Genomic DNA, 15,912 nt, shown 5'->3' with positions numbered 1-15,912 from the left:
TACAGATGTGATGGGGATGCTGTGCTATGTTGATCACAGTAGAAATTTGGTGGGGTATTGTGCTGCACTGTACAGATGTGATGGTATAGGGTTACCATATGGTTCCAGAAAAAGGAGGACAGATTGAGACATCTGGGTTTTACTTCCATTGAAAGCAATGGAAGTAAAATTCGGATGTCTCAATCCATCTTCCTTTTTCTGGAGCCATATGGTAACCCTATGATAGTACATTGGTCTGTATACAGATATAGGGACAGGAGGCACTACTTTATAGATAACATAAGTTGTTGTACTGACAGCATGCACTTATATATTAATGTGATTGGGCCACTTTGCTATACTAAAAGGATTTGAGCCGGTGGGTCTCAAACTTGTCCTCAAAGACTCCCTGCCAATCAGCTTTTCATGATATCTACAATGCATGAGGTAGATTTGCATGCACTGCCTCTGTTGTATGCAAATCTCTCTTGTGCATATTCACCATGGATATCCTAAAAACCTGACTGGCTGGGGTTCCCTGGGACAGGTTTGGGAACCACTGATTTAAGCTAAACAGAGCTGGGAGTGCTGTGTTTACTTGAATGATTCACTGCTGTACAGATGTGGTAGTTTTTAATACAGTTGATGTGAACAGTTTTCTACCATTGTTTGATGATACTTTGAAGCACTAAAGGAAAGTCAAGAACATTGTGTTTTAGCCGCAGTTTGTTTCTTTTTTGGGTAGCACTAAACCATTATACAGATGCACCGCAGAAGAGTGCTGTGCTGTATTGGAAGGATCATCTGAGACTTAACATTGCCAAAACTGACAGCTTATCTTTCCCTTCTAACCCACTTTCCCTCTGCCCCCTTTCTCTGTAGTTGCAGATAATGCTGTCATCCAACATAGAAACAGTTACACTGGAGGACATAAAAAGAGCTTGCAGGATGGTAGACTCAGGAGGAACGTCAGGTGGATCACTGGTGGAGATGGTGGCTGAGATAGAAGAGGGTCTAGCTCCCCAAAGGCAGAGCTCTGGATTACTGCTGGAGGTGCCCCCAGAGTGTTCTCAGGCTGAGATTCTGTGTGAGGCCCTGAAGCGGTTGAGTGCCGTCACCATTTCTATAACGGGCAATGTACGTCTTCTCAACAACAGCCTGGAAAGGATTTTGGTGGATAAACCGGATGTGGAGGAACTGGAGAGAATACTGAATAATTTCTCATGGAAGTGAGAGAAGATCCCAAAAGCACCCAACAGGTGCCTCATTCTTAAGACTATTGAAGTCTATTGTAGAACTCACTTCCGGAGTTGTGGCAAGGATCTGCTCATTCTCCTTACTGTACAAGAGAGTCTTGGGACTCTTGAGGACAGAGGTTCCAGTTGCAGAAGCATGTTAGAGCTATGCAGTAGAAAAATTTTCCACTTCAAAGACTAGTTGCCTGCCAAGCTCTTTTAGCATTTGACTTTGACCAAGTTGTAGATATTTTGTGATGAATTTAACTTGACTGAAGAAATTGTGCTGAGTGCCAAAAAGCCAAGTAGAAGAAAAGAACACTTTTTATGTTTGTCTTTCATGGCAAAGTGGTCTCTTATTTTGTGGAGTAATGCAAGGATTGTACAGAGCATTTAGCTGTAGTGTTTACCCTCAAATTTGTTTACTGTGTCAAAATGCAATTGAAATAAATTCAGAAAATATGAGGAACCTTTTCTTGTTGGGGAAAAATACTTTTTTCACAGAGAGGGTGATGGATGCTTGGAATGTCCTCCCTGGAGAGGTGGTAGCAGAAAAAACAGTTACGGAGTTTTAAAATGCATGGAATAGATATAAAGGATCTCTGGAATAAAAAGAGAATAGTAATGACACAAAACTCTCAGAATTAGACCTATAACTTCATTATGATGAGCAGGTGTGGTACTTAAATGGCAGCCCCAGCAGTGAAGCTGATGCCGGATGGACTTCTATGGTCTGAGTCCAGTATGGGGCTACACAGATAGGGATAGTCTGGAGTTAGCTTAAATAGTGATTCCAGCGGTGGGGCAGTGTGGCTGATGCCGGGTGGACTTCTATTGCCTGTGTCTAGATGGATCAGGAGCAAAAAAAGCACTTTTTTAACCACATTCATATAGCCTGAGTACAGGTCTTTGCCTATCTCAGAGAAGAGGGGAAACTTAGTGACTGTTGGGACAGACTGGGCCACACAGGTCTTTATCTGCTGTCATCTACTAGGTTGCTATATGTACTATGTTCACCTTTAACCTTATAGTCATGTTCAATACCTCCTCCTCTTTTCCTGCACTGCTAAAGCATTTGTTTCTTTACAACACCTCCAAAATTTAACCCTTCTTTCCTGATCCCATTACCAAATTTTTATCTATGCTTTCATTACCTCCCATTCAGATTACTGTAACCTGCTCCTTACAGCAAACTGTCTCTCTCCACTAGAATGTACTCAAAATTCATCAATGTGACTTATCTTTCTCCACTGTTGCTATACCCATATAGCCCCTCTTCTCAAGTCTCTTGATCGGGTCTCTGTCTGCTTCTGCATACAGTTTAAACTTCTCTTCCTTCTAAAATGCAGTCATTCTACATCTCCTCTCTACCTTTCCTCTCTCTAATGCCTTTTTGCAGTCACTTCTCGTTTCTCCTCTATCAGTAGGGGTACCATATTTTGAAGTAAAAAAAAAGAGGACACATGACCACCCCTGGCCCACCTCCCCCCAGTCTTGTCCCTGCCCTGCCCCCTCCACCTTTCATCAGTCTCACTCCTGCCCCATCCCACCTTTTTCACCCATTTCCTTAGTCTCCTCTTTCCACAAAATATCTGTACCCTTTTAGTGCTTCTCTCTTTCCCTTCTTCCAACCCTCCACCTGCAGGTGCTTCTCTCCCTCTCCCTCCAACCCGTGGTGGGTGCTTTTCTCTTTCTCTCTCCCACAGGTTATCTCTCTCTCTCTCTTTTTCTCTTTCTTTCTTTCTTTCTCTCTCTCTTTTTCTTTCTCTCTCTTTTTCTCTTTCCCTCCCTCCAATTCCCCCCCCAACATGGGATGGTGCTTCTCTCTTTCCTCTGACTCCCACTTACCTCCTCATTGAAATTGAATCCTTGAACCTGCTGCTGTTGGCCTGCCCCTGAAGACTTCTTTGAAATGACTTCCTGTTCCCATGTAGGCAGGATACTCCAGAGAGAAGGCTTCCGAGACAGGCCAATGGTAGCAGGCGCACTTCACTGCTGCTGGCCAGCCCGAAGATTCAATTTCAATCGAGCCCAGAGGGAGGTGGAGAATAGGGCAGACGGGTAAGGGCTCTAGACACTTTCTCCCCAGACACCCAGGCAGTCCTATAAAAAGAGGACATGTCTGGGTAAATCTGGATGTCTGGTAACCCTATCTATCAGAAACTCCTGACTCCACACTTTCCACTTATTGCACCATATGCAAATCTGGTACAAAAGTGCACCTTTTTGAGGCTGCTCTTCAAACTTCATTTCTGGTCTTCATGTTCAGAGGTTTGTTTTCTAAAATAAATGAACCCCCAAATATCTTATATGTCCTTTATGTCTTGTTAGAATGGAAGCTTCACAAGGCAGGGACTTTCTTTTATACTGAGCTTGAGTAAGGTTCACACTATGGCCTCTCAGGCTTTGGTGAAGGTCCTGTGTATTTGGCAAAGATGTTTACCCATCATGCCCCTTGCTGGTGGTTGTTTGAGCCAGAACATATTTTTGGAGATGCCCTAAATGAAGCAAATGTGCATGGTAAAGTGGAAGATCTAGGGCCTTGTCAGTAAGAGTCCTGGAGAAGCAGAATATGCTACCAGAATCAGGTTCCTTCTAATCTGAATGGAAGTCCTCCAACTGCATTGCTGGCAATGGGGGGGGGGGGGGGGGTGATGCTTCAATATATGTTTTCAGTCACTAGGGACAGGCAGGTTCTCTGGACTCATGCTAATAATGAAACATCACCCTCCATTGGCAAGACCTAGGTCGGTGGAGGACTCCTGCTCAGTTTAGAGAGAAAACTGTAGAGCTGCTGCTTAAGGAAATGAGGTATGGGTTATTCTCTATGTAGGAGGAATATTTTTTCTTATTTCTTAAATTCTGCTTGTAAGCGAATACAGTTTTTAGTGGGCAGCCAGAGAGGCAGCAGAGAGCAGCCGGAGCGCCCACATCAACTGTTTACAATACAGGAATTCTGCAGAATTGAGGCCTGAATGCTGAACAGAAAAGCACACAATTCAGGCACCTCACAGGAGGCTGCGTTCCGGTGAGGAATCTCGGACTAGCTGTGTGTGCACGAGGCAGGAAAGTCTGTACCGGTGTGATGGAAAGCACCCGAGCCTGTGGTTATCTCCCACTGTCGGCATGCGCGCTACTGAGGTTTGGGCAGGGAGGTGAACAAGCTTATCTAGCTGATTACACCAGAGCCCTCTTCAGCCCGAAATCCAGTGGTTGAAGTCATTTCCGTAGGTCTTTTTAGTGGGGGAGACAGGAGAAGGCAGCTCCTGATTGGTGAGGCCTGACTTTAGTGCAGGAAGAGGCGGTCGGAGCATACCGCGAGTGATTTCCTTCACTCGCCGGCACTCCAGCTGCTCTCTCTTACCTCTCCGGCTGCCCTCTCCTGCTGGGTCATTCGTGGTTGGAAAATACCACAAATGTACGGGACCGTGAATTGCCGACTGCAAATGACCAGGGGAGCACTGTACTACCTAGTGTTGGGATCCATGCCAATGTATGGGTGTAAGCATTCACATCAAATGAAACCTGGTGTAAACAGGGCAGGATTAATTCATCGAGAGCCCCTAGGCAAGTACACCGGGCTCCCTGCCCCGCCCCGCCCCACCCCACCATGCGCCCAGGCGGAAACAGGAAGCTGCGTCAGAGGGAAGCTTTAGGCAAGCAGCACCGCTTGCACAATTACAGTTCCCATTGCCTTTCTTACCCGTATTGCTTGCTTGTCTTACTTTCCATCAATGGGGGTGGGGCCCGCGTTGCCAATCGATGCTGGAGGGGCCCATCGCCGTTTGGAAAAAACAATGTTGATGCCCTCCTTCATCGGGCCCCCCTGACCATTTCGGGCCCTAGGCACGTGCCTACTTGGCCTATTGGTTAATCCTGCCTTGGATGTAAATCCTCATGTATAAATTAGGTGCAGATCCCTCATATTTTATAATAATGCACGCATATTTAGTCAAGGTCCCTGACTTACCTATGCCCTCCCCAAGACCACACTTCCTTTTCAATTACACACAATAAAATTTTTGCTCACATCTTTATAGAATAGCGCTGAGCAAGATGTGTGCACAAATCCAAATTGTTCCCAGTTAATGCAAATAATTATTACTCAATTATTAGCATTAATGGGCTTGTTACTCAGTTAAATTGTGTGCGCAAATTGGGCTTGCATTGAAACTTGTGCATACAACTGTGGATGCCATATATAAAATTCAGAGGTTAGCGCCTCCGCATTAACTCAGTGTTAGCCAGTTAGCACACACTAATGTGAGCATTTCAGTTGGTTAACACTTTCATGCCCATTATCTGCCAATGACACGCCCCTCCTTAAAAATTTATTTTAAAAAATAATGCGTGATTAGGGTGTGGAAAAGAACATAAGAATTGCTGCTGCTGGTCAGACCAGTGGTCCATCGTGCCCAGCAGTCCGCTCACGCGGCGGCCCTTAGGTCAAAGACCAGTGCCCTATTTGAGTCTAGCCTTACCTGCGCATGTTCTGGTTCAGCAGGAACATATCTAACCTTTTCTTGAATCCCTGGAGGGTGCTTTCCCCTATAACAGCCTCTGGAGAGTTTCAAGTTTATTAGTATGTTTGATGAATCGCTTATTAGAATTACTAAGCGAGGAACAAAATTAAAAATAGAGTATAATACAAAGAAACTAACATATTGACAATATTCTTTCATAAATTACAAACATAAGTCAGGAGGGAAAGTGAAAAAGTTACAATTTTCATTCCAGATTTGTACCACTCTCTGGGTGAAGAAGAACTTCCTTACGTTAGTACTGCAAAATGCTTTGGTGTGTTTTGTGGATAGTATTTTCTTGTGTGTTAGGACTTAATGTCCTTTAGTAAATATTGCAAATGACAGCAGATAAAGACCTGTATAGTCCATCAGTCTGCCCAATAAAGAGAGTAGTACCTCCCTCTATGCCTTAGTTTAGAGATGCCTATAAAAATAATTTTAAAGAAATAATATGTTTGGTACCTGAATGTATACTACTTCCATAGCTTTTGGGATTGCAGGCAGTATGTATGAGATTACATGAAATTCACATTTATTTTTATTTTACTTTCATTTCTACAGTGCTGTGTGTGTCTAGTAATGTAGTACTGAGGTTAATCTACTGTACATGTTCTCTTGTCTTTCATCCTGACATGACATCACCCAGGGACCATGCCCTCAGGCTCCAAGCTTCCACCTTTCCCACACTGGTTACCGGAGACAAAACAGAGAGCTCATCTGGGAAGCATGTGGACTCAGGTGCAAGGAATGCGTGGCCACTGGCTCTTCCCGGGTGCAGTCTCTTCGCCTCTCCCTCTGTGCCAGACTCCTCTTACCTAGCTCTCCCAGACGCACCCCGCCCTCTGTACAAGCATTGTCTGACTTCTAATGAGCTGTCCAGCGGGGGGCACTCACTGTGTGGTGGTGATGTTAGGGTGATAGTCCTTGCTCATACTGGCTCTACTCTTTCTACTGGACACAGATCTTGTAGCATGAAAAAACAGCCTAGTCTGCTACCTCCCTCCTGATAGGGACTATTTTATGTTTTTGGTCATGTTTCTTTGTAATCTCATCTCTCTTTTTTTTTTTTTTTTTTTTTTAATCTTTATTAATTTTCAAATATTAACAATGCATTGGAAAAAATTTTTTAAACATAAACGAATCAGAAAAAGCACTTTAAATATACAAACATTCTGAAAAAAATCATTTTATTCCCCCCTTCCTTCCATTCATCCATAAAAGTATAACTACATATAGAATTTCAATAAACTAAATAAACTAAATAATTATCCCTTCCTCCCTCCCTCCCTCCCACCCTGGATGTGTAAGGAATTAACTAAGAGATTTATCAGCTGGTACTAGATAGCTATGTGTTATTATTACTGTTTTGTACATTCTTTTTTGCATTATGTATTACAGTACTTTGGCAGCACTTGTAATAGAGTCAGTGCAGTAAAGTTCTCTGAAGCTTGTATGCTGTAGTTTGTGTGTCTGTGTGTATGTATACAGTATGGTTCACCTGTTCTCTTTGTACTGTAATTTTGAAATGGCTGGACCTAGTTTCACTTTGGGAGAACATTGGAATTTTTCCAAGTTTGAAAGTGGCTGAATGATTGGGTAGGGAAGGGGGGAATAAGGTGACAGCACATGATGGGCAAAGTTGGCCCTTTTCTCATAAGAAATACTGGGGTTTTCCAGCGTGTTACACCTTTTACTGCTTTTCCTTTCTTTATGACTCCATCTTCTGGCTCTCTCCATTCTGTTCTTTAAATGCTTTGTTTTGTCATATCACTCAACTTTTTTCATTTGTCTGTCCTGCCCTGCCTGTCCTTTATCTCCTCTTCCCTCTTCATCTGACCTGTATGAACTCTTCATCTCTACTTTATTCTCCTCCATATCTGTCCTTCCTTATTTCTTTTTTCTTCAGTATATTTACTTCCCCTTTATAGATGTTCACTTCTCTATGTACATATATGTCTCAGTTTTTCTGTTATTCTTTCTGTTTTCTCTCCTCCCTTTCATGAAATGCATAGCCCCAAGCCTCCTGCTAGGAGCCACTACAGAGAAAAAAAAATGCTAGTCATTCAGAGATTATTCATAACTCTGGAATCTGCTACAGGTGTCGGTGAATGTGTGTGCATTGAGGTGAACTTCCTGAAACACCTACACACATGCCCATAAACACACATACATACAGCAACAAACACGCTGGCAAACACATGCAGAGACACAGATACACATAAACACAGTGACATACAGATACACACGCTGCCACCCAGATACAGCATCTCTCCTTCTGCCTCTCCACTCCCTGCAGGTACCCTTCCCTCTTTCAGCACAAAAGTCCTGCGGATCAGTTTCCTTGAAGGAAGTTAGGATTGGACAGAGGGAAATCATGACAAAGCACCTATCCATCCCCATCTCTGCATGTAGAGAAGCACTTAAAGGGAGTGTCTCACCCACCTCAGTTGAAGGCGTGGTCACTGGGGATTTCAAAGAGGATGGCAAGAGCTATATAAGAAGCAGTTTGCCTAGGGACCAGGTACCAGAGCTCAGGGACCTATCCTTTGATCAGTCAGCAGATCAGGGAGCAACCCTCTCAGAGTCCAAAAAGAGCTATGACACCTTCTGCCTGTGAGTACTAATATTTTCCAATATTATTTAACTTTTATACTGGGGACAGAAAGGGGAGCAGGTACTTTGTCCTTAATAAGAGTTATGCACCATAACTTGTATATGAAGAACTGTGAGAAAAGTAGTATTTTATTCTTAAACTTAAGTTATGTAGCATAAGTGGTTATTAGAGACAAGGAGGGGAGAAAATTCATAGTATAAAGTGCCTCTCAGGGGCAATGGGAAAAGTAATTACTTTCTCCTTAAGATAAAAAGTGATATAGTGTAACTTGTTATCAGGAATGCTGTATCCATAATATTAAGTTATACAATGTAATTGGGATAGTGAGGGAAGCAGGTACTTAATTCAAAATTATCCTTAATACAAAGTTATATAGTGTAACTCCTATATTGAAGAATGTCCGTTCATCCTTCTCTCCTTCCCATTCACAGCCCTATGGATACTCTTCTTCATGGCCTTGTGCTCTTCCTTGCACTCTGTGCCCATTCCAGCTACCGAGACCATCAGACAAACGTACAGCCTGGCCCTCCTCCTCCAGAGTAATACCTCTGCACTACTGAACACCTATGTGAGTGACTGCAGTATTAGACATTATACTTCGACTGGTATCCCACAACTGTAATTACACCGACCAACCTTCAGGAAATCATTGAAATTGTATTATAGTAGTAGTGTTTATTTATTTATTTAGAAAGTACCATCTGTGCACACAGCCTTTACAGTGTCAAGCTTGGGCTCACTAGAGGTTATATGATTAATTCGAGGTTGCACAGCTTCTGGTGATAAAGTGGGGGGTTTAAACTATGCTTGGCACATCAAAACTGAGATTTAAGTACATTAAAAGTTCAGGAATTTGCTGAAGGTTGCACATTGAAATTGGTGACTGTTGCTAGATTAGAACTCGGCTGTTATGTTTTCCTATGTTCTTCCCTTACTGCCAAAGTTCTTTATGCATAAGTGACTCTTCTTATACTGATGGCTTTATATAATGTTTCTCTGTGACTTTCAACTCACTTCTAATCATTTTTTAAATTTAATTTTCACCTATTTTCCATTATTATTTATCCTCTCCCAAGATGATGTGTTTGGGGGGTCTTGGGTATCTTTGTTGGCCTTGAGGGAATTTCCTCTAAGATTATTGCCACTCTGAGGCCTATTACAGTTGTCACAGTCATTTTTCTGCCTGGGCACAAGTGCATTACCTTTGTGTACATCTAAGCCCTATTTGGCCCCATCAGTTGGCAAACTTGAACACGAGTTTGCTAGATCCAGTGCATAGTGCTGTAGTTTGAACTACAGTGCTAGTTCCATATCTACTCTGTTGTTTCAAATTGCCTTTTTAAACCCTCAGCTGCTGCAGAGTGACAATGGAATCTAAAGCGCAGGATGTGTTCTGTCCTACATTTAAAGTCTTTAGTTAATGATTTACAGATTATACTAATGACATAAAATATCACATCCTGTGCTTTGTACCAAATTTCTTTCTACAGATATGTATTCTAAACCATAACAGCTATGCTTCCAGGCCAGTAGGAAAGAAAGAGAGCCTCTAATTCTTTTAGACTACAGATCAGGCACTATGTAAAACTGAAACCTAGATATCTTACAAATAATTATTTTCCTCTCCATTTCTTTAATATCTAGGGTAATGGTAGAATATATATAATTATTTCTGGGTTTTGTTTTGCCACAGCCTGACAAACAGATTGAAGATTTGGAATTTTTCCTTCTCTTCATTCCAATACACATTTTTATCTGACCCAGCAGTTTCCTCTTGCTCCTTTGTACTTCCAGCTCACTCAGAACCAGATCTGGGATTTGGCACAATAAACCTTTATCAGCAGTTGCTCAGGTTCCCTATTTCATTGCCCCCCCCTCCTCAACATACCTAGTGGCCCTTTTACCAAACCTAGTGGCCTTTTTACTCATAAAAAGTGACTTTAGTGTGTGTTTATGAAGGTAATTCCCAAGCACTGAGGCCATTTTTACTACATGGGTAAAATGGACGAATTTCTGAGTTTTCCTATTAATGGCCACATGCTAATTTTTCCATTAATGTGTGGCCTATTTTGTAGGCGGTAAGAGCTCACGCTCATGTACTAATGAGTACCTGATTTGTAACTCGTTCTGACCTTCTTTGGGAGGACAGGCTAAAAAATTGATTGAATAAATAATCAGAACACGGCAATGTAGCTGCACTAACCGATTAGTGCAGAACACACCTACTTTCTGCCCCAGCCCCTCCCCAGCATAGGTAGCACATATCAATGCCAAAATTACCATAGGATGCCTAAGCATGCCCTGCAGTAAGGCATTTTAAGCACACATTAGTGCTTGTCACAGCTTAGTAAAAGGACCCCTTAGTGTGGTCATTGCACTGATCATCCTGGGCCAAGGGCAATGCATCAGGGCTGTTTCTAGAGCCCTTCAGCCATAGGTCCTGCCTCTAGCCACTAGGTGTCACCTTTGAGCAACAGTCGTGATGCTCCCTGGTGACTATCAGTGCTACTCACCGCATCCCCAACTGATCTGGGAAACAAAAGACCTGAGTCAGGGAACAAAACAGTGCCTTTCCTCATAGTAATACACAGCACTTGCCACCTGAGCTATGCACCAGGCCTGCTCTGACACAAACATTTCTGAGCACAGAACACCCTTGACAAAGAAAGGGGCAGCCATTCAGAAGCATAGAGGGAGGAAAACCACAACTTAGATTTCTACAGACATATTGACTCTGCCAAATTACTATTTAATTAAAATGTACTGTGACTAATTTTTTGCTACAGAAGAACATACTATAAAGCTATTGTCTCAGAGAATTGATATTGAATTTGATTTATTATTCATAACTGACCAAACAATATCTATCCCTGTTGTGAGAGGCAGACTAGAGAGCTCACACTTCCCCTTTTCACTTCTTTGATGCCCCTTAGCTGTTTCTTATGGCTAAATGCTATTAGGATTAAGAAGTCTTAGTATCAAATTCTCTTCAGCCTCCCCTAGGGCTGGCTACCATCCAGTCCCTCAACTGGAGATTGTAAAAGTCCAAAAATGAAGTTACCCCCCCCCTCCCCCTCTACTCATACACACGTTTACATCTGCATGCCAAGATGCCTCCTACAGACTGACTCAAAGGAGGCATCCAGCTGAGTCTCTTGTCATGGCAACAGGTGATGTCACCAAGAACTAGGTCTAGTCCCCTTCCTGTGTGGTGAAGGGCACCACTCCAAGGGTGGAGATAGGCTGGCAGCAATAGAACTAACTGTGGCATCATCTCTTGTGACTTCACTCCTCAAACACCTGCTTAAATCTCAAAAGCCAAAGCATTCTGGTCCTTGTAGTACAAGGTGAACTTCTACAGCATCACTGTAAAATTTGGGGTCAGGATTTGGGGCCAAGCTGCTCCATTTGTGAGCAATTCCTTCTTCATTCGTGCTTCCTATTGTTCTGCCTTTATCCTAGCAAACATCATTAGGTAGCATTGCAAGGTAGTAACCAAGTGCTTTGTCCTAGAGGCTAAGCACGCACATACACTCACACATACACTCACACATACACACTGTTACCTGTTTTTGCATGCTGCTGCATTGTACTCTGCCTGGGAAGGGCATCACATCAAAGCTGAACAAAAAAAAAGTGAATTACCAATATGTACAGGCCCTGAGCACCAAAATAATCCTGCACCAATGTTATAATGGCCTCGTCTTCCTCTAGGCAATACCAACCTAGTTGTTTCATCACTTCCTCTCTCGTCTAGAATTTCCTGCGTAAAGATACCATCACTTACTGTTTTGCACTTCCTATGCCATTGATTCTTAATTTCCTCTTTGCTCAAACACTTTCCATGCTGTTGCCTCCTTGTTTCCTCTCTGCTCTCACTTATTGCATAAGGTTTCTAAGAAAGTGACCAAAGTAAGGGATAGATTTTGCACAGATTGCAGATGGACAGGGTAGTCTTTACTAAAAGATGGAACATCCCTCATAAAATTGATGAAACTGTAGGTTTGCCAACATTTCATTTCCTGTATGCCCTCACACCCTTTTTGCATAACTCTTGTAATCCCAAGAAGCTACTGCATCAGTTCCTCTTCTGAACGTCCTGTACTGTTCTTTCATCATGCCCCATTAGAATTTTGTAAATATTTTTCATATTGTGTTTTCTTCTAGCTAAGTTACCAGGGTAGTCCCTTCAGTGACCCAGGCTTCGGCTCCCCCTTCTTCAAGATTGAGGAGCTACCAAGAGCTGCCATTACGTACCGCCTTTGGCGTGGTCTGAGCGAAGAGCAGCGCCTGACAGAGAACTATCAGGCCTATACCATCTACACAGAATTCTTCCAGCTGGTTTTGGATGATCAGAGGCTCCTGAATCCAGGGCAAGATGCTTTGCTGGGCATGCTCAGAAAAACTAAAATGGGTATTGAAGGACTGCTGAATAATCTGGCTTCCATTATGGGTACGGCGGGCTACCAAATCCCCATGCTCCCTGATCCCTTGATGTCCGCCTCTGCCAGCATCTCCAACTTCAACCGGAAGGTCCGTGGCTATGTGGTATGCACAGAGTATAGGAACTGGATGGAAAGGACAGTGAGGGACTTCACACTACTACGAGATAGATATCATGAGTGATGTAGCAATTAACGACAAGTAGAGATCAAAATGTCCCTTCCAGTCTGCCCAGTCAAGATTCATTCACTTGGGTAGATGCACTTATAACTTATCATATGCAACCCAACATAAGCTCTTCTCCATGTCTGGTACATGACTTCTAAACCCTCTTCCTACTGTTACCCTCCAGACCGATCCCAGGTATGCTCAAAATCTGTTACAGTGATGACCTATAGCACTTCTACTAGTAGACCATTTCAGGCCTACAACTCTTCTTCATGACTAACTCCCAGGCCCCCTTCTATGTTTTATTACCAAAAAGTAAAATACAGTCTCTCCATGTTCATTGAAGTTTGGGGTCTAACAATGATCACCCCAGGTCTCTTGTACCACTCTTGTTTATGGCTGTAATGGCCACTTGATACAAGTTACCTCAGTGCCTTCTTGGATGCCGAGTGTGACTGTAGCTGTGACTCCTAGTGTATATGTTACTTGGTTTACTGTTTATGTATCATTATACACTCAGATAATTCAGAGATGAAATAGCACATAACACTTAAGTTGTATGTTCTGCCTTGGGCCAGTGCCTTAATATTATAGAATGAGCTAAGCAATATTACAACTAAGTTATAGCACTAATTACAGGAGGAAGACATCCTGAGCTTCATAAGCTAGTTCCTCTCTTCAGCATCCTGAAATAGGTCTTCTAAAGTACAAATACTGTAATTCAAGCTAAAGTAGTGAATGTAGCCTAAAATGCTGTTTTTTTTAATGGTGCACTATCACCTTTCCTCATCTCCCCAACCAGCACGATCACCTTCCTTTTCTCCCACCACCCCCTCATATCACTACCTTCCCTTCAACCCTTTGGATGACCTCTAGCCATCTAAAGGAATCAAGTGAGTAGGACTCTACCTGCTGCTGCCTCATCTTCTGCCCACTTTCCTTTGAAATTTAAAAAAAAAAAACCCCACACTGGGTTGGGTAGTCTAATGAGAACTGTTGGTCCCTCATGGTTCCAACTTCTGAAGGAAGCTGGCAGAGTAGGAGGCAGCAGAAGTTAAGGACTCCCTGTTCATTGAGTCCCGCTATTGGCAAGATGGTGGGAAAGAGCAAGACTTAGACATTAGCAATGCCACCCCATGACCAAATGTTCAAAGGCCCTCTGCAGAGTATCAGTTCAGAATCTTTAGCTTGAAAAACAGAATGAGAAGGTTGGAAAATTGCTAAGAATCTTTGAGGGGATGAAAATTATTATTTCTTTTTAAACAAACAACTGACCTTTTTCTTTCTCATTATTGCTTAGAAAATTGCATAAAAGTGTGTGTGGTGTTTTTTTTTTTACAAACTGGATAACCCAAAATAAGACAGAAAGTGGAACAGAGCCAGAAGAGATATTATGGGAGAGATTAGTATGCTGCTATATGTCACATAAGTGTCAACCCTTAACATTTATTTAATCTTATTAATATTTGTATGTTGTCTCATGTTATTTATATGTAAATGGAGAAATTTTTTAATGTATACTGTATTTATATTTTTATACATAGATAAAAAGAAAATGAAGATGGAAAACAATGTATTTATTTTCCTATTTAAGAATTACTTTTCTGTCTTTTAAAGAATAATTTTGTATATTTATTTTATTTTATTTAAAGCCAGTATGGAGTACAATTTCCTAGCAGGGCATATAGCTTCCTAGGGGCTCCTTTTACAAAGCTGCACTAGTGATTCCTGCTTGCAAATATGATGAAGCTCATTTACCCCCCTTTTTACAAAAGTGTAGAAGAGGTTTTCAGTGCTGAATGCTCCGTGCTGCTCTGACGGTCATAGAGGTTCTGTGAGCGTTAGAGCAACACAGAGCATTCAATGTGCCAGCCGGCACTAAAAACCTCTTCCACACTTTTATAAAAGGGAAGGGGGTTAGAATTGCTAGTGTGGCTTTACAAAAGGAGCCCTAAGTGAGGTAATACAGTGAGTAGAAATGATTGGTTAAGGGCATTATTGACCTTCAAAGGCCTCTGCCCCCTCCTGCTTCTGTTTTGAGATGGCAGTGGCAAGCCTCTTCAAGGTGACTATTGCCCTCTCCTAGAGAGGCAGAACATCTTTTGTATCTTAAAGAACCAGCTGTGTTATATAAAATTTCTCTTATCAATTATTTTTGCAAAATAAACTTTTAAATCTTTGTCAAGTTTCCTTGTATTTTATGCTGCAGCACGTGTACAAATAGGTCTGCATAATAATGTTTGTACATGCAAATGTATGTGAATGGTAAAGCTGCCAACTGGGCCCAGGTTTGCAGGACAGGTTGATCCAGTCCTGGATTTACTCCATTCCATGCAGGGACTTGTAGTTTTGATTTCCCCATTCCCTATGAAAAGTAAGACTATTAGTCCCAGCATGAACTGGGGTAAATCCAGGACTAGATCAACCTTGCCCTGCGAATCCAATTGGCAGTCTTAATTAATGGGTATCTCTATGATTTTTCTGAGTCTAAGGATGTTTTCAATCTGAGCATATATGTTAGTGTATGAATCTGAGTCTTGTTAAGATTTCAATCTAGGGATATAAAAGATGTGAACAGGATTTATGATTTTTTGATATACCGCTGTATCCAACACATGGGCCAAAGTGGTATATAGTTAGTTAGTGCCATTGACTCATGTTCTAGTCCTAGCCAATTAGGCATCTCTATCCTCCCCCACCCAAATATCATTCTCCTCTTGTCCTCCACCCTTGTCTTGTGATTGATTTCCTTGCTCCTGCCCCCAGGTGACCGTCTAACCTGTTAGTTCCTTCTGTGGACAGTTGAGAGTGGTCTCCCCCCTCCCCCCTTGCTCCAGGGAAATTTGCTTTAGGGGGTGGGTCACAGCCATGAGCATCGGGAGTTTTTGTTGTTGCTTGGTGGGGGGGAGGGAGAAGCCCCGCCCTTCCCTGCCAGAACTGGAAACGCCCC

The 15,912-nt window shown here is 42.4% G+C and overlaps 1 protein-coding gene across 1 annotated transcript; it reads left to right on the top strand.

Annotated features, from left to right (window-relative positions):
• Positions 1-8,275: 8,275 nt before the first annotated feature.
• On the top strand, positions 8,276-14,224 carry LOC117361629 (cardiotrophin-2-like). Its single transcript, XM_033947232.1, has 3 exons — positions 8,276-8,350; positions 8,783-8,919; positions 12,519-14,224. Exons 1-3 carry the CDS (start codon positions 8,335-8,337, stop codon positions 12,975-12,977), a joined length of 612 nt encoding a protein of 203 aa, XP_033803123.1. The 5' UTR covers positions 8,276-8,334; the 3' UTR covers positions 12,978-14,224.
• The last annotated feature ends 1,688 nt before the right edge of the window (positions 14,225-15,912 follow it).

This window comes from Geotrypetes seraphini, chromosome 5, assembly GCF_902459505.1.
Source record: "Geotrypetes seraphini chromosome 5, aGeoSer1.1, whole genome shotgun sequence".
NCBI classification, from domain to species: Eukaryota; Metazoa; Chordata; class Amphibia; order Gymnophiona; family Dermophiidae; genus Geotrypetes; species Geotrypetes seraphini.
The sequence above is the reverse complement of the archived record's forward strand: the minus strand, read 5'-3'. Positions and strand labels throughout refer to the sequence as shown.